Here is a 22,225-nt window from a genome sequence, read left to right on the forward strand (position 1 = left end):
GATGAGGGGTCTCTGTGACCCTTAGCTTTTCGTTGGAGAAAAGCTGTGGAGAAACAAAGACCAGGTAGGGTGGCTTGGCATTATGGTGGCCTCACTGTTGTGGGTTAAGCAGACTTCCTAGCTTACAGGGGATGTTCCTATGGGTGAGGCCAGAAATCTGGGAACAGTTCTGAATGGAAAAGAGTTGGCACTTCATGGAGCCTGCTGAAACGGTTACTCACTGGCTGGGCTTACTACATGGAAGGTGGGAGCTCCAGATGGGTAGAGCTTCACCATTGGCTGAACAACCCTGGGTGGCTCACACCTATAACTTCTTAGTGTCAGAAGGACAGCTCCTGCCTGCATACCTGCATCCATCCCCGCCACCAATGCTGTCATGAAGATGAAATGAGAAATTAGGTTGAGAACATTTTGGCCCAGCAGCACTGATTACTTTTAAGTCAGAGTATGAGGCATCTCTGCCTGGGGTCCCTGGTTTGTGCCTGGGCCAGATTCTGTGTCTCTGTATTGGTCATCCTCTTTGGGTTCCTTCTCTTGGACACAGGCACTTTGGTGAGCCACGTGACTCTACGCCTGCTGAAGCCAGAGTGTGCCCTGGATAAGTCATGGTGCCAGGAAGAGCTGTCGGTGGCTGTGAAGAGGGCGGTGACCCTGCTGCATAGCCACACCATCACCAGCAGGGTGGGCAAGGGTGAGCCAGGTAAGGGAAGGGCAGTAGAGGCATCAGGCCGTATGTGCTGGTGCAGCAAGTGCATGAGCCTCCGTGTCCCCCTCCCGGGGCTTCCTGAGGTGTGGCCTTGGATGAGTCACTTCTGTTCCTGGCCTTCGTTTCCTCCTCTGAAAAGTAGGGGGGAGGTTGGACCACATGGAGAATTTCTGGGTCCTGGTATTCTGTGAGTTGCTGTGACCCCCATTGGGAGTTCGCTTCTCGTTACTGGAATCTGCTTGTGTGTTTGAACTCTCTCTTCCTGGAACTGGGCAGTGTTTAGGGTAGGAGCAGGATTCAGAACTGGGCTACCAGCTATCGTCTCTGTCGTATTCTGTGCTTCTGGGCATCAGAAAGGGCCTCCAGCCTCCTTTACTCCCTGCCCCACTCACCTTGAGGATGGAAATCGAGGCAGCAGCTCTGTAGATGCCTGCAAGATTGTGTCTGCTTCTTGCTCTCACAGATGCCGCGCCCCTGTCTGCACCAGCCTTCTCCTTAGTCTTCCCGTTTCTAAAGATGGTGCTGACTGAGATGCCCCACCACAGCGAGGAGGAGGAGGAGCGCATGGCCCAAATTCTTCAGATACTCACCGTCCATGCCCAGCTGAGGGCCTCACCCAGCAACCCTCCTGGGCATGTGGACGAGGTTGGCAGGGGAGCTCGACTCTACCCTTGGCTTGAGGGGGGTCAGGGAGACAAGGGTTCTCCACGCTTCCTGGCCCATCAGCAGTTCTGGTGGGGTCGTAGAGTGTGGGCATGTATCTATAGCAGCATCCAGGTGTTCTCTTTAGTGCAGCACTCACGGCCTCAAAGAAGCTTACAGGTCTCCTGAGAGTTTCTGACCTGGAGAAGTTGAAGGATTTTGTAGTACTTATTTGTGTTAGTTTTTTTTCTAACTCAGAAGATAATGCTGATCACTCTGCCTTTGACTTGCTTGTGATAATGAGATTGGACCTCATTCACTGAAGGGTTTCCTTTTTAATAGATTATGTTCCGAAAATGTGCCAAATTAATGCATGCATATGTTTAAAAATTCTAAGAACACAGAAACAAAACAAAAAAAAAGGAAATATAGCTCCACACAGTAAGGCAAAAACGGATTGCCCTGCTTCTTTCATATGACCGTATGCTCTGGTCTCCTTTCATGCCAGTGGCTTCGCAGGCTGTGTAGGGTTCTGTGCTGTGGGGGCACCATGTTTCGATTAACTCTTTACCTGTTGATAGATATTTTAGGGTTGTTTCCAACTTTGCCCTGTTGTGAGCGGCACTGTGGTGTGCCCCCCTGTGCACCTGCATGAGCGTTCCGCAGGACGTGTTCTCGGGCATGGAGTTACTAGGTTATGCAGCACGTTCTGAGCTATGCCCTCACTGAGAGTTCCTGTCTCTTCTTACCTAACACAGCCTCAGATTGTAATTAATCTTGCCAACAATGGGTAAAAGAACGATATCGCATTTTATTTTGCACTTCTCTCCTACTTGTAAAGTTAAGTATCCCTGTGTTTAGGGGCCATCTGCATTTCACTTTGTGTGAATTTCAGGTTCGTTTCAGAATGTATTTATTTGGAGTCCCAGAGGATGGTGGCTGACTGGGGTTGGCTCGCATGGAGTTAGTGGTAAACCTGACAGGGTTTCCCTGTGGGTGAGAGGATGCTGCTGCTCGTGCTGCCAGGCGTGGTTACAGACCTTCCCCAGAGCCTCACCCTGACTTACCTGCTGTTCTCTCTTAGAATGGGCCGGAGCTGCTGCCTCGAGTGGCCATGCTGCGCCTTCTGACTTGGGTGATCGGGACGGGCTCTCCCCGCCTACAGGTGATCTGGATTTCAGCTGGCTATTGCTGCACCTCAGTTTGTGACCCTGAGCTCAGGTCCCAGTGCTTGGGGTTGAGTCCTAGTTCTCTTTCTCAGCCCTCACTTTTGGATTTGAGGTAAAGGGCTGCTTTTTAGAGAGCCAGCCTGAACATTCTCAGCTAGTGAGGGGTTCTGCTTAGGGCCTGCCACCGGCCTGGGCTGGAGCATGGGGGGGACTTGGCCCCACTAGGGCTTCGGGGTGGGCTTTCTCAGTACAGATCCCTCTCTGGGTCCCTCAGCCTATTGCCCGGCCTCCTGTCTGACCCCATAGAAGTAAATAATATGCTGAACTGAGCCCAGCGCATCAATGTCGTCCTCAGGTTCTGGCTTCAGACACCCTAACCACCCTGTGTGCCAGCAGCAGTGGCAAGGACAGCTGTGCCTTTGCAGAGCAGGAGGAGGTGGACGTGCTGCTCTGTGCCTTGCAGTCCCCTTGTGCCAGCGTGCGGGACACCGCGCTCCGGGTATGCGCCCACTCCCTTGCAGGGCCGGTGGTACTCCTTGGTCCTCAGTTCAAGTGTTTGAACTGCATGAGGGACATTCTTTCAGATGATCCCACCAAATGATGATGGGAGATGGCTCACATCTGCACCTCTGTGCCCTGGAGACAAAGAGAAGAGGTCACGGGGTGGGTCAGGATCATTCCAGGAAGGGGGACAACAGCTGTCCCAACTGTCACAGTGTGTCACTGGCTATTTTTGTCTTTACCTTGGAAGACTTCACCTGATTTTATATATATATATATATATAAATTTCAGAGAAACAGAGAGAGAGTGAGAGAGTGGGGAGGGGCAGAGGGAGAGGGGGAGAGAGAATTGTAAGCAGGTTCCATGCTCAGCGTAGAGTCGGACGCAGGGCTCAGTCTCACAACCCTGAGGTCATGACCTGAGCTGAAACCAAGTCACATGCTTAACCGGCTGAGCCACCCAGTGCCCCAGCTTCACCTGTTTTCTAAAATGGAACGTGGATCTCTTGGTACTTCTATAGATAAGATTCAGAGTGTTAGTTTGTTTTTTCAACCTATCACCTTGTACTTGGCTTTTCTTGGTGCTTTTGGACCAAACCTAAAGGATCCCCTTGGAGTATGAGACAGGGCTTCCCGAATGCCAGTCTGCAGCCCCTTGCTATCTATCTGTAACAATTTTCACTGGCCCTTGGCAAAATGTGGACAACAATAGCAGTGTGGCAAATTTTTCTTAAAGACAAAAGGGAATGTCCTTTTTCTGAAGTTTTGTCTTGCACATTGAGAGTTAAGTTTTTTAATTTTATGTTAAAAAAGATTCCACCACCCTATGCCCATCATCTCCCAAAGAAAAAGCTGTGTGAAGAGCCAGAGCCGCTAACAGGTTGAACTGAGGCCAGGCACTCCCTAAGCACTGGTCGTGCTGTCCAGTGTGCTTTGTGCAGTGATGGGAATATTTTATATCTGTGCTGTCCAGTGTGGTAGCCCCGAGCCAATGTGTGTGGCTGTCGAGCATTTAAAAATGTGGCTGGTGTGACTGAGGAACTTAGAGTTCATTTTAATTGGTTTAACTTTGAAGATCCACATGCGGCTGGTGGCTAGGTCTTGGATAGTACGAAGGCGAAGAGGCAGGTCAGAAGCTCTTGCGAAAAGTCAGGCCTCATTCAGTCCCATTTCACCCCCTCTCAGGGGCTGATGGAACTCCACATGGTATTGCCAGCGCCTGACGCCGATGAGAAGAATGGCCTGAACCTTCTGCGGAGGCTCTGGGTGGTCAAGTTTGACAAGGAGGAGGAGATCCGGAAGCTGGCTGAGAGGTGAGAACCCCTGGAAGATTGTCCCCCCCCCCCCCGCCCCGCTCTACTGTCTCTCCCCTTAGGATAAAACTGGACGCAGAGTGCTCAGCCTACAGCAAGAGAAGGGCTGGGTGGTTGGGTTTGGTGGGGTGGGTGCTGCAGACCCTTGTCTGACTAGTCCCTATCTTTGGTCTGCTACAGGCTCTGGTCAACGATGGGCCTAGATCTGCAGCCAGATCTCTGCTCCTTGCTGATCGACGATGTCATCTATCACGAGGCAGCTGTGAGGCAGGCTGGGGCCGAAGCCCTCTCCCAAGCTGTGGCCCGGTACCAGCGCCAGGCAGCAGAGGTTATGGGCAGACTCATGGAGATCTACCAGGAGAAGCTCTATGTGAGTGGCCTGTGCACCCTGCTGCGGGCTGGGCCAGGGGAGGGTGGGTTGGACTCTGCGTAGCCTCTGACCTGCTCCGGACAGGAGTCTTGGAGCTCACTGTGGCCCAGGGTGGCTGTGATTGATCTCCCGCTTCACAGCTGGGTGGCTGGCTCGCCCAGCTCGGCTGGGGAGAGCACCACGGTGCATTTATCAGCCTGTCTATTGCAGCGGCCACCCCCAGTGCTGGATGCCTTGGGACGTGTTATCTCCGAATCTCCTCCAGACCAGTGGGAAGCCAGGTATAACAGCTGTTGCAGTCCTGTTCTACTCAGAGCTTTCTGAGATGCTGCAGGTTGGCTGGGCTGGGTGCCGAGAGGAGGTAGTGTGGAGTCATGGGGCAGTTGAAGGAAAGGGCAAGACCTCCCAATGAGTCAGAGGGACCTGAGTTCAAGTCCTGGCTTCTCCCGGGCTAGCTGAGTCTTTGGGCATTTTTCTCCTTTCCTCCCAGCCTCTGTTTCCTCAGAGGTCCCTGGACTTTTTTACTGTTCTCTAGCTGAAAAGGATAGTAGCATTTTGCCTTTGTAGAGTAGGTTTACTTCCGAGTGCCTTCACATTTGGTTCTTTTACCTCTCCCTTCCCGTGGCCTGCCCTGGAGGTAGAAGGGTAGGCATTGCACTCACATGTGGAGAAACAGAGGCAGAGCTGGTCCCTGCCCAAGGTCATCCTGTAGAAGGTAAACTCTGGGCAGATGGCAGGTCTCCATTTGATAAATGGGTTGTTGAGACTGTTGTGTAGACTGGTGAGTAAGCACCAGGTAGTGGGCTCCATGCTGTGCTCTGCACCCCAGAGGGAGCTGCTGCAGGCTCCCTTGCCTTGTGGCATAGATCCCACCAGCAGAGGAGGCCCCTGGCCAGCCTTCGCCCCCTGATAGGCTCCCCCTTCTTTCCAGGTGTGGCTTGGCTTTGGCCCTGAACAAGCTCTCCCAGTGTTTGGACAGCTCTCAGGTGAAGCCCCTCTTTCAGTTTTTTGTCCCTGATGCCCTCAACGACCGAAACCCAGACGTCCGGAAGTGTATGTTAGATGCAGCCCTCGCGACGCTCAACGCCCACGGGAAGGTGAGAGATCTCAGCCAGCAGAGGGGCTGGGGAGTGGGCTGGGCCAGGGCAGGAGGCAGTGCTGAGCAGGACTGAGCAGGGAGGCTGAGCGCCAGGAGGCCTGGCTGGGTACTGGCCCCCATGGAAAATTTCATTTTCTTTTGAGCCAAAAAGACCCCAAAAGGGTGTTAAATAAGTCTGCTGCATTCCTGCCACAAAACTGGGAAACCCGCTGGCATCGCTGGCAGGCTTGTTGGGATGCCGGTCCCGGAGCCAGACTCGGGCTCGGTCGTCAGGGCAGAGACTGTCATCCCCAGACGCTGGCTGTAGGGTTGACGTGAGGCTCTGAGCGGGCTTGGCTTTCCAGGAGAACGTCAACTCGCTGCTGCCGGTGTTCGAGGAGTTCCTGAAGAACGCGCCCAACGATGCGAGCTACGACGCCGTGCGGCAGAGTGTGGTGGTCCTCATGGGCTCTCTGGCCAAGCACCTGGACAAGAGTGACCCCAAAGTGAAACCCATTGTTGCCAAGCTCATCGCCGCCCTCTCGACCCCCTCCCAGCAGGTACCCGCCTCCTGGCTGGGGAATTGGGACCAACTGCAGGTGTGCAGCGGGGTGCTAGGAGCAAGTTGGGGTCAGGGCCCGGAAGGCCTAGTTCTCAGCAAGTAGTCATCCTCTCTCTCGGGGCAGCCTGGTTTATGGTTAAGAGCACCCAAGAGGGAGTTACTTTGTTCCAATAGATTTTCTAGATATTTTTATTTTTTTCTACTCATTTACTAATAGTCTTTTTTTTTTTTTTTGCACTTAGTATAAACCCAGCACTGGGGATACCAAGATAAAAAAAAAAAGAAAAACGATGGCTCCCTCTGCTGAGCTTTCCCTGATCCTCTTTGCGTTCCTTACACATTTCAGGGCCTTTTAGTGTAGTCTCCAAGCCATAGTGCAAGTATTGTTTTCTTTTTGGAAAACATCTGTATATATTTCTCCTTTCTCCCCTCCGAAAGTGACTTGCATTTTGGATTACCCAGAGTGTGTCAAATGCAGGTTTACAAAATTGTGGTTAAGTAAATTTGAAAACTCCCCTACAAGGGGTCCGTCCGCCTGGGCCTCTGGCAACGCAGCGCCTTGCTATACTGTCATCGGGCTTCATGAGCTGTGGCTGAAAGGCGAGGCACTCAGTTTGGGCCTGACCCTGTAAGGCAAGGCTGAATTCCCCTTGGGACCGACAGGTTAGAAAACTGAGAGCCTTGGGCCATTTTTAAGCAGGCGCAGTAACACACTTCTCTCTAGATCTTTCTATGTGAGTGGGTCTTGCGGGGGTTTTCTCTCACTGGACCAGGCCTCACGGATGTGGTGCACACTGTGACAGAGCCTGTGTCACCCACGGGTCTATACCGCTGCTCGCTTGTCTGACAGGCCATGGCCGAGTAGAGGCTTGGGGACATCTAGTGGTGAGGCGCCGTGTGGGGACCGGCTGTGGCTGAGCAGTGGCACTGACGGGGCAGGCCCCTCCCGCAGGTCCAGGAGTCCGTGGCCAGCTGCTTGCCCCCTCTCGTGCCAGCCATCAGAGAGGACGCGGGCGGGATGATCCAGAGACTGATGCAGCAGCTGTTGGAGTCCGACAGGTATGCCGAGCGCAGAGGGGCTGCCTACGGGCTGGCGGGCCTGGTGAAGGGCCTGGGCATCCTGTCGCTGAAGCAGCAGGAGATGATGGCCGCGCTGACCGACGCCATCCAGGACAAGAAGAACTTCCGCCGGCGAGAGGGTGAGTGTGTCTGAGCTTGGGGCCGCCCAGGGTGGGAAGTCGGTCCCCACAGCTGCCGGATGGAGGCCTGGGGGTGGGGGGTGTATGTGTGTGCACATGTGTGTGCGCTCGCACACGTGTTGGGGGGCAGATGGTGTCACCCCTTCCATCCTGGCCTTGCTGAGGTGGCCTGGACTCTCTTCTTTCTCGCTCAGCCGAGAGAGAATTGGCCTTACTAGCAGTTAGTGCCAGGAAGCGACAGACACTGCCCTGGTGTCTCCTCCTCTCTGCTCAACCATGCCCATGCTCTCTACTCTCTCATGGGGCAGCCACTGTAGTCCCACAACTGCCTTGAGTATTTCCAGAGGCTGAGGAGATGGCAGGGATTTGAGCCCGTGGGTGTTACCAGCTGTCCCGCCTTCTCCCCCAGGAGCCCTCTTTGCCTTCGAGATGCTCTGCACCATGCTGGGGAAGCTCTTTGAGCCCTACGTGGTTCACGTGCTGCCCCATCTGTTGCTGTGCTTCGGGGATGGGAACCAGTATGTGCGTGAGGTAGGTCCTGAGAATGCATGTGAGACCTGCTGCCGGCCGGGGCTGCCGCTGGCCATGGGTCTCGGCCCAGGGGCTGAGGGGGTGCAAGGGCTGCTGGAATCCCTCCGCCTGTACCTTGGGTACCAGTTACTGGTACGGACTCCTCTGATTCCCAGTAAAGCACTGCAGCTCTGTGAGATGAGAAACTCTCCTCAGCTGTGTCTGTAGGCCCCGACACCGGGTCTGACCCCCAGTCAGTGTTGGTCAGCAGGGGGAGCATTCGGACAGGCATCAGGCGTTGACCCTTGCTTGGGCAAGGAGGCCCCTGAACGCCTTTTCTCCTCCCTTGAGGCTGCAGATGATTGTGCCAAGGCTGTGATGAGCAACCTGAGTGCTCACGGGGTGAAGCTGGTGCTCCCCTCCTTACTGGCTGCCCTGGAGGAGGAATCCTGGAGAACTAAGGCTGGTAAGGCCGCTCCCTTCAGTGTCTCTGTCCCAACCTCCTTTTCTGAAGACTGCCCTTGCAGGGATCTGGGGAGCCATCCAGGGATCCTGTCCCGTGCGTGTGTGCTCCCCAGCCCACGGACAAGGCCACGGCTCTCTGAGCCATCAGGCAGCTCAGTCCTTCAATAATTTGTGTGCTTTCATGCAAAGAACAGGCCTCTGGTGGGTGCCATAGCCCTAAGTGAGAAAGTCTCAGAGCTTTAAAGTTAGTTTGTGGCAACTTCTGTGACTTTAAAGCTTTTTTCCCCCCATTAAGCCCCTTTCTAAGAATAGAATCTTCTTTGGTATCCTAATACGCAAAACAGATTTAAGCAGAGCTGTTCTGGTTTGGGCAGGGTCAAGATCTGGGGCCCTCCCCTCAGTCCTTCAGGTTCCACCCTACAGTTTTAAAAATCACAGATCTAAATGGGTTTTTTCATATATGGATAAAGAAACTAGGCCAGAGAAATTCAGTGAATTGGCCTTGGGTCACCGCCAGGGCTCAGCCAGGGCTTCCCCCATCCTGGTCTTGCCTCTTTTCCCCACACCACCCTGCATCACCCTCAGAATGCCATGGCTCAGCAGGCCTCAGGAGCATTGTGCTCACTCTGCTGGAGCCATCCCCCCTCCCCCCACCCCCCGGGAACTGCTTTAGCACAGTCTGCAGAGGGGCAGGCTGGTTGTCCCTTGCCCAGGCAGCTGCCGGCACAAGTGGCTCCCTGGCCTGTGCTCAGTGATTCCATGCTGGGCCTGTGTCTGCCATCTGCAGGGTCGGTGGAGCTGCTCGGGGCAATGGCATACTGTGCTCCCAAGCAGCTGTCATCCTGCCTGCCCAACATCGTGCCCAAGCTTACAGAGGTGCTCACCGACTCCCACGTCAAAGTGCAGAAGGCTGGACAGCAGGCGCTGAGGCAGATCGGCTCCGTCATCAGGAATCCGGAGATTCTGGGTACACTTCTCCCATGAGGGCCCTGGCCCCTCCTCCCATCCCTAGACACTGCAGGGAATGTGCATTCAGCAAAGATTTTTGCCCTCTGAGGACAGGTATATTCACATTGAAATAACCTCTAAATTCTGGGAAACCCTTTTTCTAGGATAGTTAGTGGGAAGTAGTTTGGAAGCAGTTAGTTTTGCCACTGGTCTAGAGCAATCGTCACTGACTGCACAGATAGGGAAACTGGGTCAGAAGCAGCCTGACTCAGAGAGCTCGGTGCCCTAAGCTGAGCCCTGAGGTCAACAGAATTGAATGACATGCTCTGGACCATATCAGCATCACGTATTCTTTGGAAACTTTCTATTCTGTCTCATTCCCGAAGACGTGTGATAGAGGGGAAGCTTAGGGAAGGGTTATTTCCCTTAATTGTACTCTTTAGTGTGGTTCTTGATGGAGTGATGGCAGCAGGTTGATTTCTAGAAACAAAACCCAGCAGCCACCTCACCCAGCATGTCACTTGGTAAATGTTAAGCTTCGGTGTGGAACATAGGTAATTGTTCAGTGTAGTTCAGCTTAGAGTGTTACCCAGACTTTTCTTCATTCAGAAAATGATGTTTCTTATTTGCGTGTTTTTTGTTTTTCAAGGGATGAACGGGTGTCCTTGGGTTTCACTGTTCTTCATAATGTCCAGCAGCCCTGGGGATGCTTAGGGCTGGGAGCAGTCTCAATCTCTGTCAAGTGAGGGGAAGTGCTTTTTGTTTTTGGGAATCCAGCATGGATTTTTTTTTTTTTTTAATTGAGATGATTTGCATAATGTTAAAATCACTTTTAAAAAATTTATACAATTCAATGGGTTTTTTGTTTTTTGGTTTTTTTTCTTATTCACAAAATTACATAAACATCACTGCTGTCTAGTTCCAGGGCATTTTCCTCCCTCCAGAAACTGTATACCTGTTAGCATTCACTCTCATTTCCTTCCCTACCTCTGGGCCCTGACTACCACTACTCTGCTTTCTGTTTCTTTGGGCTTGCCTGTTGTGGACACTTCACGTGGTGGGATCATTTGTGGCTAGCTTCTTGAGCTTAGCATCATGTTTTCAAGGTTCATGCCGATAATCCATCATATGGATAGACCACATTTTGTTTATCAAGTCATCTGTTGATGAACGTTTGGATTGTTTCTGCATATTGGCTGTTCAAAGTAATGCTGCTGTGAACCTTTGTGTACAAGGTGGTTTTCTTGGTTAGATCCCTAGGAATGGAAAGTGCTGGGTCATGGTATGGTAACTGTCTGCCTTTCTGAGGAACTGCTAAATGTTTGCCAAATTGGCTGGATCATTTGACATTCCCAGTAGCAGTGTGTGAGTTCCCATTGCTGACACTGTTATTGTCTGTCTTTTTGGTTACAGCCATCCTTGTGGGTGTGAAGTGGCATCTCATTGTCATTTTGATTTGCATTTCCCTAATGAGTAAAGATGTTGAATGTCTTTTCATGGGCTTATTGGCCATTTGCATATCTTCTTTGGAGAACTATTAAAATTTTCTGTCCATTTTTTACTTGGGTTATTAGTTGTTGTTTTTGAATTGTTGACCAGCATGGATCTTTATAGTGGTTAAATTCCCTGGGCTTGTGGAAAAGAGAAGCCAGGTATTTCTCTTGGCAGTTCTTTTGCTGGGCTGGCGGTGCCGACTCGGAGAGCTTATTTGATCTGGGCTGGACTGCTCTGAGCATGCTGGGCTTCATTGCTACCACTCACTGGCTCAGTGGCCTTCGCTGTCTCACAACCAAACCACCCTGGGCTGCTGCTTCGGTAAGGAGGCACGCGGTGCCCAAGCAGTGGTCCCGTGGAGGCTCAGTGCCCACTGAAGGTTGCCCCCAGTCGTCCTGCCAGATCAAGCTGCGCCATGCAGAGGGGTGATGGCTGCCACCTTCTTCCTCATGGAGCAGGGATTGCTCTTTGCAAGCAGGCTGGCTTCCACAGCCGGTGCCTTGTGGGGCTCCGAGGAGGGGTATCCCCGGACTCCCTTCTCTTGCGACCCTCTGTAGTTCTGGGGACCCAGCGGCTCTGCCATGCCCGAGACTCATATAAACTAGCCTTTCTCTTGTTTGGACATGCAGCCATTGCCCCAGTCCTGCTGGATGCCCTGACGGACCCCTCTAGGAAGACCCAGAAATGCTTGCAGACCTTGCTGGATACCAAGTTTGTCCACTTCATTGATGCCCCATCCCTGGCCCTCATCATGCCCATTGTTCAGAGAGCCTTCCAGGACCGTTCCACGGACACGCGGAAGATGGCAGCCCAGATTATTGGCAACATGTACTCCCTGACAGACCAGAAGGTAGCAGCCCAACTGGGATTGGTATAGGATAGACCAGTAGATGCTGGTTTAGGGCACAAAGTCCCTGCCCACAGTAGACGCGGGAGGGCTGTGGGCTCTTGATCCCTGATTATGTTTAGGGGAAGAAAACCAGTTTGGGGTGGAGGGTAGAAATCTAGGCTCTCTGGGCATCTTGCAGAGCACAGTGGTTCAAGTTCTTAGTAGCTCAGCCCCCAGATGCGGCCATGCCTGGGCCCTTTTACAGACCGAGGGGAGGAAAGGCCCCGCCTTGGCCTGTGTTGGCAGTGTGGCTGCTGCTTTGACTGATGGTAGTTCTCTTGTCACAAGCATTTGCTTCTGTAAGCCTACAAATCAGGAAATTAGCTTAGTTTGGGAGATTTACTTGGTTTCTTTACATACTCCCTGGGGCTTGCACGTGTGAGCTCACGGTCTCCCACAGTCATGTTTTGCTTGCTGAGGCTCTGGGCACAAGAGATGCAGTAGGCAAGTCATGTCAATCCTAGAGAATTTAGGAAATGGGAAAATTAGTGAAACAACTAATCGTATCCATAGTCGTCCAACACTAAAACAATTACTGTTAATGTTTTTTATTACACTTACAAAATTATATTCCAGAACATAAGTTTATTTTTAAGTTACACTGAGTTATTCACAAAACTGGGGTTAATCGTTCTTTCATATTCCAACAAGTTTATATTCCATAACTTATATAATCTTGTCGGTCCTATACTGTCCAAGATTTTCTGCTATTTTAAATGATGCTGCAGTGAACATAAGGCTTTTTCTATATTTAAAACTGTTCCCTAAAGCTGAATGCTATACCAAGATACATAAACCTTGTAGGGTGAAGAATGGGAAGATGATAACATTGTTCTGAAAGGAAAGTGCCAGAAATAATTTCCTAGAGGCTGGGCAGGCCTTGGTCCTGGGACAAGGGCAAGAGGAGGAAGAGCACTGAACCCTAGCTGGGGGTTCTTTCGACCTATTGAGGGTGGGCCTGAGGTCCCTTGTAGGTTTCCCGGGCACTCACCTGGGGTCTCCAGGGAACCAGTCATGGGGGTTCCTTGCCAGGTGCCCATCCTTGCTGGCTCTGTGAGCAGCCCTGCTGAGCTCTCCTTGTCAGCGGAATGGTGAGGTTAGGGTCCATAGCAGAACCAGTCTGGAGGAAGCAGGAGCCGGACCTCCACCCGAGTTACCTCTTGTGTTGTTGCAGGACTTGGCTCCTTACCTGCCAAGCGTGACCCCTGGCCTGAAAGCCTCTCTTCTGGACCCTGTACCTGAGGTGAGCCTGGGAGGAGAAGGGGTGGGGGCAGGAACTCATTATTTTAGTCCACTCCTCAGAAGATTGATTCCTGAGAATTCCGTATAGGTGCTTTTGCGTCTGTCTGGGAGAGGGGAGGAGACCCTAGGGGCCTCTCCCTGCTCCTGTGTGAGTACCTAGTTTTGAGACGCCGAAACTCCTCCCATCCTGGCTCTCGCTCGGTTCCCTGACAGGTGCGGACAGTGTCTGCAAAGGCTCTTGGGGCCATGGTGAAGGGCATGGGGGAGTCGTGCTTTGAGGACTTGCTGCCATGGCTGATGGAGACGCTGACCTATGAGCAGAGCTCTGTGGATCGCTCGGGTGCTGCGCAAGGTGAGGCCAGGGCAGGCCCAGGGGCCAGATGGGGAATGCTAGCTAGGGGTCCTCCGATCCAGTGGGTTCATTCTGTCCTTTTGTTGCAGGGTTGGCCGAGGTTATGGCTGGCTTAGGGGTGGAGAAGTTGGAGAAGCTGATGCCAGAAATTGTGGCTACAGCCAGCAAAGTGGACATTGCACCCCACGTCCGAGATGGCTATATCATGATGTTCAATTACCTGCCCATCACCTTCGGGGACAAGTTCACTCCTTACGTGGGGCCCATCATCCCCTGTATCCTAAAAGTAGGCACCAGGGACCAGGCTGAGGGTAGCATTATGGGGTGGGACAGGATGCACCTGCTCTTCTTGGAGTCAGGGCTCCCTGCCAGCTGGGACTGGGTGGCAAGAATCCTCATCCTGCTCTCGGGGCGTCCCATTTCCTTTGGGTCTGGTGCCTGGGGGGAAGCGGCCCTAGCTGACCCAGCCTCTGTGTGCACAGGCTCTTGCTGATGAGAATGAGTTCGTGCGGGACACTGCCCTGCGGGCGGGCCAGCGGGTCATCTCCATGTACGCCGAGACGGCCATCGCCCTGCTGCTGCCCCAGCTGGAGCAAGGCCTCTTTGATGATCTCTGGAGAATAAGGTAAGGTCTTGGGTGGAAAGACCCAGTGGCCCCGGCTTTGCGTTTTGGGAACTCTGAGTGAGAAATGAGGAGTAGAATGTTGCCAAGAACTCTCTCAATGCTCTTAACCATTCAGTGACTCTCCAGTTTTGTGTAGCAGTGTCTCAAACCTGATTCTCTTTTGGAAAGTTCGCTCTATTTAGTCCTTCAGTTTATATTAGAATTTTAAACACGAGTGCTTTTTAATCTGGAATGTCGACTTTTGGGCATTGATTCCAAGGACAAATTTGGTCAGACACTTAGAGATATATGTAGAAGAATGTTTTTTGCAGTATGCTTTAGCATTCAAAAAATTGGAAGTTGGTTTAAAAAAAGCTGGCCCATCCACATGGTGAGCTTTTTATTCAGCCATTACAAAAAATGGCATAAGAGGACTACATTAGCTGACGCAGAAAGTGCCTCACCCTGTTGCTGACGGAACAGTGTAGGCCACAGCCTAGTGCCTCTGGTGCGGGCCCACTTCCCACATTGGGTGGGAGTGTGTGTGTGTCTGTAGATGGTGATGTGTGTAGAGTGTCACCAGAGTATCAGGGAGGCTGCCTCGGTAGTGGGAGTTTGGGCAAATGTTTACACTCACTTTCTTTGTGTTTTTCTGTGGTTTTTGAATCTGCCTTGAATAGGGCTATGTTTTTGCAGTCATTAAAAATAATATACCTAAAGTAATTGGAAGAGAAATAAGTTTATCCTTCTAGGCCTCTCCTTATGTGTCCAGTTCTGATGATCAGCATTCTTGGTTCCCTGTTAATTCTTTCTGTACTCTCCCTCTTCTTCCCAACTTTTATTATAGAAATGTTCATATATGTTTTTTTAAAAATGTTGATTTTTCCCATTACTAAAGTAATACATGTTCATTAGTAGAAAACTTGGGAACAAGATAATGTGGGGAAGTGTAAAGAAATGAAAATTGTCTAATGTCCCTCATTCCATGGTAACCACCGTGAATATTTTGGGTGCGCTTCCTTCCAGTGTCTTTTTTACTCAGTTGTGCCCCCAAGACTGTCCCTGTGGCTGTGTGACACTGTTTTTGGCATCCTCCTTAGGTTCAGCTCTGTTCAGCTGCTTGGGGATCTCCTGTTCCACATCTCCGGGGTCACCGGGAAGATGACCACAGAAACTGCCTCTGAAGATGATAACTTTGGAACTGCCCAATCCAACAAGGTGCGCACCTTGAGTTGGTTTTCCGCCCTTGGTGGGTAGGGATGTGCTCCGGCACTTGTGCTGTGGGGGCTTCCCCACCCTGTGTTCTCCCTTCTTTCTCACTGCTGCAGGCTATCATCACTGCCCTGGGCGTAGATCGGCGGAACCGGGTGTTGGCGGGGCTGTACATGGGCCGCTCAGATACCCAGCTGGTTGTGCGACAGGCGTCTTTGCATGTCTGGAAGATTGTGGTCTCTAATACCCCCCGCACCTTGCGTGAGATCCTGCCCACTCTCTTTGGGCTGCTGCTGGGTTTCTTGGCCAGCACGTGTGCAGATAAGAGAACTGTAAGTTTCTGGACCTTGCTTCTGATCCAGCATCAGAGGCTAGGGTGCCTAGGGCCGCCTATCTAAGAGGAGAACATTTACTTATGTAGTCATTCAGTGCTTACCCTTAGAAAGAAAACAGCCAGATATTTTGCCTGCAAGATGGATTTATTCAGGAATTGCAGTCTGAGATATGTAAGCCATGGCAAAACTATAGGCAACTGTGGGGAACAAAGGAGTGGAATATTCTTTTATAGAGGGAAGGGGGTCTTCAGGAGGGCTGTTGGAAACAAAAAGCCTATTGGAGGAAACTGGGAGTTTGAAGTATAGTGACTGTTCATTGGCTGAGTTGTGATGGTGTCTCATTGGCTGGGCTGTTCCCGGGGGAGGAGAAAAATCTCCCTTCATCCTGCTGGGCCAGTAAAATATGTTTCTTCCTGTTCAGTCTGCAAGCTTCATCTTTTCCTGTTGGGTCTGCAATTGATGGAAGAGTCGTAGGGTATGGGAATGCCCTGTTCTGGCCTAACTCCCCCCGCCCTTTTTCAAAAAATTTATTTGAGAGCGCATGCACGTACAAGGACGTGGGGGGAGGGGCAGAGGGAGAGGGAGAGAGAAACTTCAGCAGACTTTGTGCTCAGTGCGGAGCCAACTTGGGACTCCCATCTCACGACCCTGAGATCGGCACCTGAGCCAAAACCAAGAGTCAGACACCTAACAGACTATGCCATCCAGGCACTCCTCCTGACTCCATTCTAAAGGAGGTTTTCTTTTATTAATGTTCCCACAACGTGGGCGTCTGGGTGGCTCAGTCGTTAAGCATCTGCCTTTGGCTTGGGTCATGATCCCAGGGTCCGGGGGTTGAGCCCCACATCGGGTGCTCTGCTCTGCGAGAAGCCTGCCTCTCCCTCTCCCCCTGCTTGTGTTCCTGCTCTCCCTGTCTCTCTCTCTCTGTCAAATAAATAAAATCTTAAAAATAAACAGATAATAAAATCTTTAAAAAGAAATTTTTCCCGCAACAAATATTTATTAAGCATCTACTATGTGCTAAGCAGGGCCTGAAACCTGGGGATATAATGGGGAAGAAAGGCAGCCTTATCCTCATCCTTGTGAGCTACTCTCTGGTAGGGGAGGTGGAGGTTTATCAGATCGTCACACAAGCAGATGTAAATGCAGTTATAGTAAACGCTGCATGAGCGCCGCAGATGTGGTAACAGGGCTTTGTCCATCTGGGAGGAGCTGGGGAAGCTGCTCAGGGGAAATGATGCTTGAGGTTAGAAGATGTTTAAGTACTAACTGGGTGAGGTAGTGAGGAAAGCCTATTCCACACTGGGGGAAGAGGGCTTTAGATGCAAGGGCCAGGATGTGCAGAAGCCAACAGTAGAGGCTGGGCGGGGGCTGCTGGGTCTAGAATGAGAAACGGGGGTGAGGGTGTGAGTTGAGGCTGACCCGGGCGGGGGCGGAGCCGGGCCAGGCGGTTCTGTGGTTGGGAGGATGGGCCCAGCCTGGGCTCATGATTACTTCTGCCAGTCTCCTTTGGCCCACTCCCAACCCCCATCCCTGGCAAGCAAACTACATATTTGGCTCTAAGGAAGGGTTTGCATGAGGCCTCAGGGAAGATGGGGTTTTCCCCTTAAAAGCATTATGCCCAGTTCAGCTCCCCTTGGGCAACAGTGCAGGGTTAAGTGATTTCTAGGCTCTGGTTATCAATTTAGGGAAACTGGCTCTTGACTGGGCATCATATGATGAGTTTCTTGTTCATATATAAGGTGCTAGTTCTTGCTTTAGGTTGTGTAGGTGTGTGTGACACAAAGAAATAATTGTGTTTTTTAGTGTTTTGCAAGTACCCTAGTGGCTCTTCAGGGCTAAGAGCATTTGGGGAAGTTAAGTCAGTGACTCAGATGAAGTGTAGGAGGTTCCAGGGCCCTCACTCTGGAATTGCCTTCCGGGTACCCTGGGGTTTGCAGGGCACTGATGCTCTGGCTTGATCTCTGCTGACAGATTGCAGCAAGGACATTGGGCGATCTCGTCCGGAAGTTAGGGGAGAAAATCCTGCCCGAGATCATCCCCATCCTCGAGGAAGGCCTGAGGTCTCAAAAGAGCGATGAGAGGCAAGGCGTGTGCATTGGGCTGAGCGAGATCATGAAGTCCACCAGCCGGGACGCCGTGAGTGTCTTCTAAGGGCCCCAGAGGTGACCGGACGTGCAGGGCTGGCGGCAGGCTGGCGGCAGGTTAGGGGAGAAGCTAGGGACACTTCATCCTCAGGGACATGTTGCTGGCAGTGGGGCTGGACTGGAGTTTCCTTGTTCGTTTCCCAGGCTAAGAATGAAGCAGTGTAGAGTCCTCGAGTGGCCCGAGGAAATTGGAGATGATCTTTTTCTCACCGCTACTGAAGCTGCTCCAGATTAATCCCTTTCGTGTCACTACTGCAGTTCAGTTATAATGTGGGGTGTCCTTGGCGGGGAAGGGAGGGAGGGCTGCACGCACTCTTACAAGGAGTGTAGCAGATGAGTGTTAAGTACCCGATGGGTGGAAACATGTCATTTGCGGCAGTGATACTGTCCCATAGCAGCTGCATTCAAGGGGCTGGCGATCCTTGCCCTAAGCTTACTTTCTGAGGGTGATCCTCGGAACACTCCTGGGGAACGATTGAGCAGGCGTAGGACTCTCAGTTGGCATAAAAGCTAGGAAGTGGCCGGCCGGTCAGAAATGTAAGCACGTGGCTTATTTGCTTAGCCTAAGTGAGCATCCTCCTCTGAGCTACTGGCCCCTTCTCCTGTGTGTATCAGTATAAGTGTTACATTTGGGGGTTTACATTTGCATTTGACAAAAAATACAAATTGTCACCAACTAGAGTTGTGATTCACTGAATAGTTACTGAGTCCCCTCAAAGGCTGAGACCTTGCTGCCAGTGAGGCCGATACATAATCAGTCCTCTGATTCGTAGTGGGCTTTGGTTTGGCGGGGGGGGACTGGTTCTAGAGGGAGCAGAACTATCTTCAGCCCCACAGTAGCCCCAAAGGTGTCACCGAGGAACAAGTGTTTTGAGTTGAGTCTTGAAGGACTTGGAGTTTTCCAAGAGGATGAGCAAAGGAGAGAATCGGGGGGAGTGGGGTCACACCACGCAGGGCCTTGCCGTAGGAAGGAGCTCTTCTGGGAGATGGAGAGTATGTGGAGAGCTCACCTAAAAAATCGGGCTTCTCAGTTGTAGGCTGCATATCCTCTCTGCTATTTTATACTTGCTCGTTTTCACAGACTACCTAAGTTAAAAGTCAAGCCAAGGGGGTCAGTGGTGGCCGGGCTGGGCCAGAGGTCCTCGTCCGCCCCCCTTCACAGGCTTCTGCCCCTTGGCTGCCTCTGCAAGGTACAGCGCACGGGTGCTGTTGCAGGTCCTGTACTTCTCGGAGTCCCTCGTACCCACAGCGAGGAAGGCTCTGTGTGACCCGCTGGAGGAGGTCAGAGAGGCCGCGGCCAAGACCTTCGAGCAGCTGCACTCCACCATCGGCCACCAGGCTCTGGAGGACATTCTCCCATTTTTACTGAAGCAGCTGGTGAGTGGCTCTTCCACACACCTACCAGTTTGGCTTTCACTGACTTTGTAGAAGCACAACGCAGGGGGCTTATTCTGCCAAAGCAGCCGCAGTGTGGGCCCCCGAGGGAGTGGGTGCAACAGGCTCAGATTCGGCTCTGTGCTTCTCCTTCGACAGTAAGCAAGTGGTGCAGTGGGAAGGGAGGGAGGAAAGTGGTGAAGGAAGTTGGCTGTGGCTGGTCTAGACGGCCGGGGTGGGGACGGGAGCCAGCACCTCAATTTTGCCTCCGATGCCTTTCTGCAGGATGATGAGGAAGTGTCAGAATTTGCCTTGGATGGCCTGAAGCAGGTTATGGCCATCAAGAGTCGTGTGGTGCTCCCCTACCTCGTGCCCAAGGTAAATGCCACCCCACAGCAAACCCCCTCTGGCCCAGAAACCACAGCCACGTGGTTATTCCTCGGCCTGCTGCGGAGACCTTTTCTGAGCTGAGATGCGGGGGGAGGCCAGAGGTGGGTGCCGGGGGCCCCGGAGCAGACACAGTGCCCAAGTAGCAGCGATGGGACCTCCCAGAGCTAGCACAGCTGCCAGCACGGGCCAGCGGTCACTGAACTGACCTTCGTCATTCTGCAGCTGACCACTCCACCTGTCAACACCCGGGTGCTGGCTTTCCTTTCGTCTGTGGCTGGCGATGCCTTGACCCGTCACCTTGGAGTGATCCTCCCGGCTGTCATGTTGGCCCTGAAGGAGAAGCTCGGGACTCCGGACGAGCAGCTGGTGAGCATCATGATTACCCCTGGCAGCTTCCTAACAGCCGTCCTGGCCTGCCTCCGGAGGAGCTGTGCTCAGCCCGGGCTTCCCCTGTGGTTTCAGGAGATGGCCAACTGTCAGGCTGTGATCCTCTCAGTAGAGGATGACACTGGGCACCGGATCATCATTGAGGATCTGCTGGAGGCCACCCGCAGCCCTGAGGTGGGCATGAGGCAGGCTGCCGCCATCATCCTCAACATTTACTGTTCGCGCTCGAAGGCTGACTACACCAGCCACCTGCGGAACCTGGTCTCTGGCCTAATCCGTCTCTTCAACGACTCCAGCCCGGTGGTTCTGGAGGAGAGCTGGGATGCCCTGAATGCCATCACCAAGGTGAGGGGGCTGCTGACCGCAGAGCCAGCTTTTGATTATAGACCAGTCCAGACGCTTTGAAGATTAGACTCTTAAAATAGCCCACGACGTACCTATCAGGCAGCTGCAACATTTACCAATGCATGGCCAATCTCTCTGATGCTCCCACCCACACCTTTCCCCTGCTGTATCATTTTGAAGCAGTCTTGGGAGGGCTGTACTCAGAACCCTGACATCCTCTCTGCTTTTTCATCCCTTCCCACAGAAGCTCGATGCTGGCAACCAACTGGCACTAATTGAAGAACTGCACAAAGAAATCCGGCTCATAGGGAACGAGAGCAAAGGCGAGCATGTGCCAGGGTTCTGCCTCCCGAAGAAGGTGAGTCAGGGCCCCGTGCGGGGTGCTACAGGCATGTGGCCTTCCTTTGCCTCCACCCTTGATCCTAGGTCTGTGTCAGGGCAGATGACTTAGTGTTCTAGGTGCTGTTCGACACCTTCACAGAAGCGGGTTTCTTCCCCATGGTGGCCATATGAGGACAGGGTCCATGCCGCCTTCAGTTTAAACTGTGGAGGCCACCTCAGCCAGAGCAAGTGAGTCACAGAGGTGGCAGCATGTGAACCTGTGTGTGATGGGCCTGCCAGAGCTCCTCTCATCACTGCCCAGTCAGGACCGTTCCCCAGCCAGCACCTTCTCAGGCTGGGACCTCGACACCTGAACCAGTCTCTCTCATGGAGTCCCAGAGAGGGTGGCGGACAGGAGGGCTGTGCTTTGCGCAGGAGACCCCCGAGCCCAGGGCCTTTGAGATTGGACTCTCACTCGCAGTTCTCTTGTCAGGGAGTGACCTCCATCCTTCCGGTGTTGCGGGAGGGCGTCCTGACCGGCAGCCCAGAACAGAAAGAGGAAGCAGCTAAAGCTTTAGGTCTGGTGATCCGCCTCACCTCAGCTGACGCCCTAAGGCCCTCCGTGGTCAGCATCACCGGGCCTCTGATCCGCATCCTGGGGGACCGCTTCAGCTGGAACGTGAAGGCAGCCCTGCTCGAGACACTCAGCCTCTTGCTGGCCAAGGTGAGCCACCAGGGCGTTTATCTCTCGGTCTGTTCAGGTCTTAGAGGACAGATCTGCCTGCCATTTGGTGTCACATGGCAGCGAGGTGACGGCTCACGACGGAGAAACAGCATGGCTGAGGGAGTTGAGACGCTGGGCTCTAGACTCACACTACATAGTGATCAATTCCAGGTCCACCACTTAGTAGTTATGTGGCTGGGACACCCTTGGGAGAGTCCAGTAACCTCACCTGTGATTTGGGAGTGCCGCCACTGCGTGCCGCGTGAAGAGCCGCACAGCCCGGGGCCTAGAGGATGTACCTTTGGGCCCGCCGCCTGACACATCCTCAGCACTGCACACTAATGCTGGTTGCTGTTTTTTGAAGGACTGTTGGTTCAAAGCAAAAACCCAGGGCCACAGAAATACGATTACACATCGTTTAAATATGCTCCTGTTCTTTATTGCTGCCTCATAAAGTGGGATGCAGAGGGGCTGACGAGGAAGGAAAAGGAAGTCTGAGAGCATCTGGAATAACTTCAGTCTTGCCAAAGGTGTAAGGAGCAAAGAGCCAGCATATTAACTGTTTTTGATATTTAATGGGGCAATTATTTAGCCCTTTAGGTGTAAAAAAAATTATAAACAAAGCCAAGATTTGTTGTTATAAAAACTTTTTTTTTTTTTTTTAAATTCTTGAGGTTTGGAAACAAAAGCAAGCTTAAAATTTGTAACTTTTTCCCCCCCTTTTGAGGGAAAGGTGTGGGGAGCAACTTCCCAGATAAAACATGGCATTGTGAGCATCAGCCTTGCTCTAGAGAAGATGTTTTTTTTCAGTATCATTTTCACCTGTGTTCTGTGCTGTTCCTTTTTCTTTTTAAGATTTTATTTATTTAAGGGCGCCTGGGTGGCTCAGTCGTTAAGCGTCTGCCTTCGGCTCAGGTCATGATCCCAGAGTCCTGGGATCGAGCCC

The 22,225-nt window shown here is 52.3% G+C and overlaps 2 protein-coding genes across 2 annotated transcripts in view; one reads left to right on the forward strand and one right to left on the reverse strand.

Annotated features, from left to right (window-relative positions):
• The window catches only part of SIRT4 (sirtuin 4), a 250,319-nt gene that overhangs the window by 113,335 nt on the left and 114,759 nt on the right, over positions 1-22,225 (reverse strand). The gene's annotated exons all lie outside the window — the stretch shown is intronic.
• Positions 1-22,225, forward strand: part of GCN1 (GCN1 activator of EIF2AK4) — a 58,152-nt gene that overhangs the window by 26,327 nt on the left and 9,600 nt on the right. The window contains exons 25-51 of the mRNA XM_025889525.2: positions 545-700; positions 1,170-1,351; positions 2,433-2,513; positions 2,873-3,016; positions 4,204-4,331; positions 4,512-4,701; positions 4,912-4,982; positions 5,633-5,798; positions 6,145-6,339; positions 7,294-7,540; positions 7,950-8,071; positions 8,402-8,516; positions 9,303-9,482; positions 11,587-11,807; positions 13,021-13,089; positions 13,302-13,440; positions 13,530-13,726; positions 13,923-14,065; positions 15,145-15,262; positions 15,373-15,588; positions 17,566-17,730; positions 18,954-19,115; positions 19,398-19,490; positions 19,725-19,868; positions 19,965-20,234; positions 20,479-20,592; positions 21,049-21,279. Coding sequence (XP_025745310.1) covers positions 545-700; positions 1,170-1,351; positions 2,433-2,513; positions 2,873-3,016; positions 4,204-4,331; positions 4,512-4,701; positions 4,912-4,982; positions 5,633-5,798; positions 6,145-6,339; positions 7,294-7,540; positions 7,950-8,071; positions 8,402-8,516; positions 9,303-9,482; positions 11,587-11,807; positions 13,021-13,089; positions 13,302-13,440; positions 13,530-13,726; positions 13,923-14,065; positions 15,145-15,262; positions 15,373-15,588; positions 17,566-17,730; positions 18,954-19,115; positions 19,398-19,490; positions 19,725-19,868; positions 19,965-20,234; positions 20,479-20,592; positions 21,049-21,279 — 4,259 coding nt within the window. The remainder of the gene's footprint in view (positions 1-544; positions 701-1,169; positions 1,352-2,432; positions 2,514-2,872; positions 3,017-4,203; positions 4,332-4,511; positions 4,702-4,911; positions 4,983-5,632; positions 5,799-6,144; positions 6,340-7,293; positions 7,541-7,949; positions 8,072-8,401; positions 8,517-9,302; positions 9,483-11,586; positions 11,808-13,020; positions 13,090-13,301; positions 13,441-13,529; positions 13,727-13,922; positions 14,066-15,144; positions 15,263-15,372; positions 15,589-17,565; positions 17,731-18,953; positions 19,116-19,397; positions 19,491-19,724; positions 19,869-19,964; positions 20,235-20,478; positions 20,593-21,048; positions 21,280-22,225) is intronic.

The sequence above is a fragment of the Callorhinus ursinus genome, unplaced genomic scaffold, assembly GCF_003265705.2.
Source record: "Callorhinus ursinus isolate GAN/ISIS: 27379988/994484 unplaced genomic scaffold, GSC_fseal_2.0 scaffold41, whole genome shotgun sequence".
Classification (NCBI taxonomy): domain Eukaryota; kingdom Metazoa; phylum Chordata; class Mammalia; order Carnivora; family Otariidae; genus Callorhinus; species Callorhinus ursinus.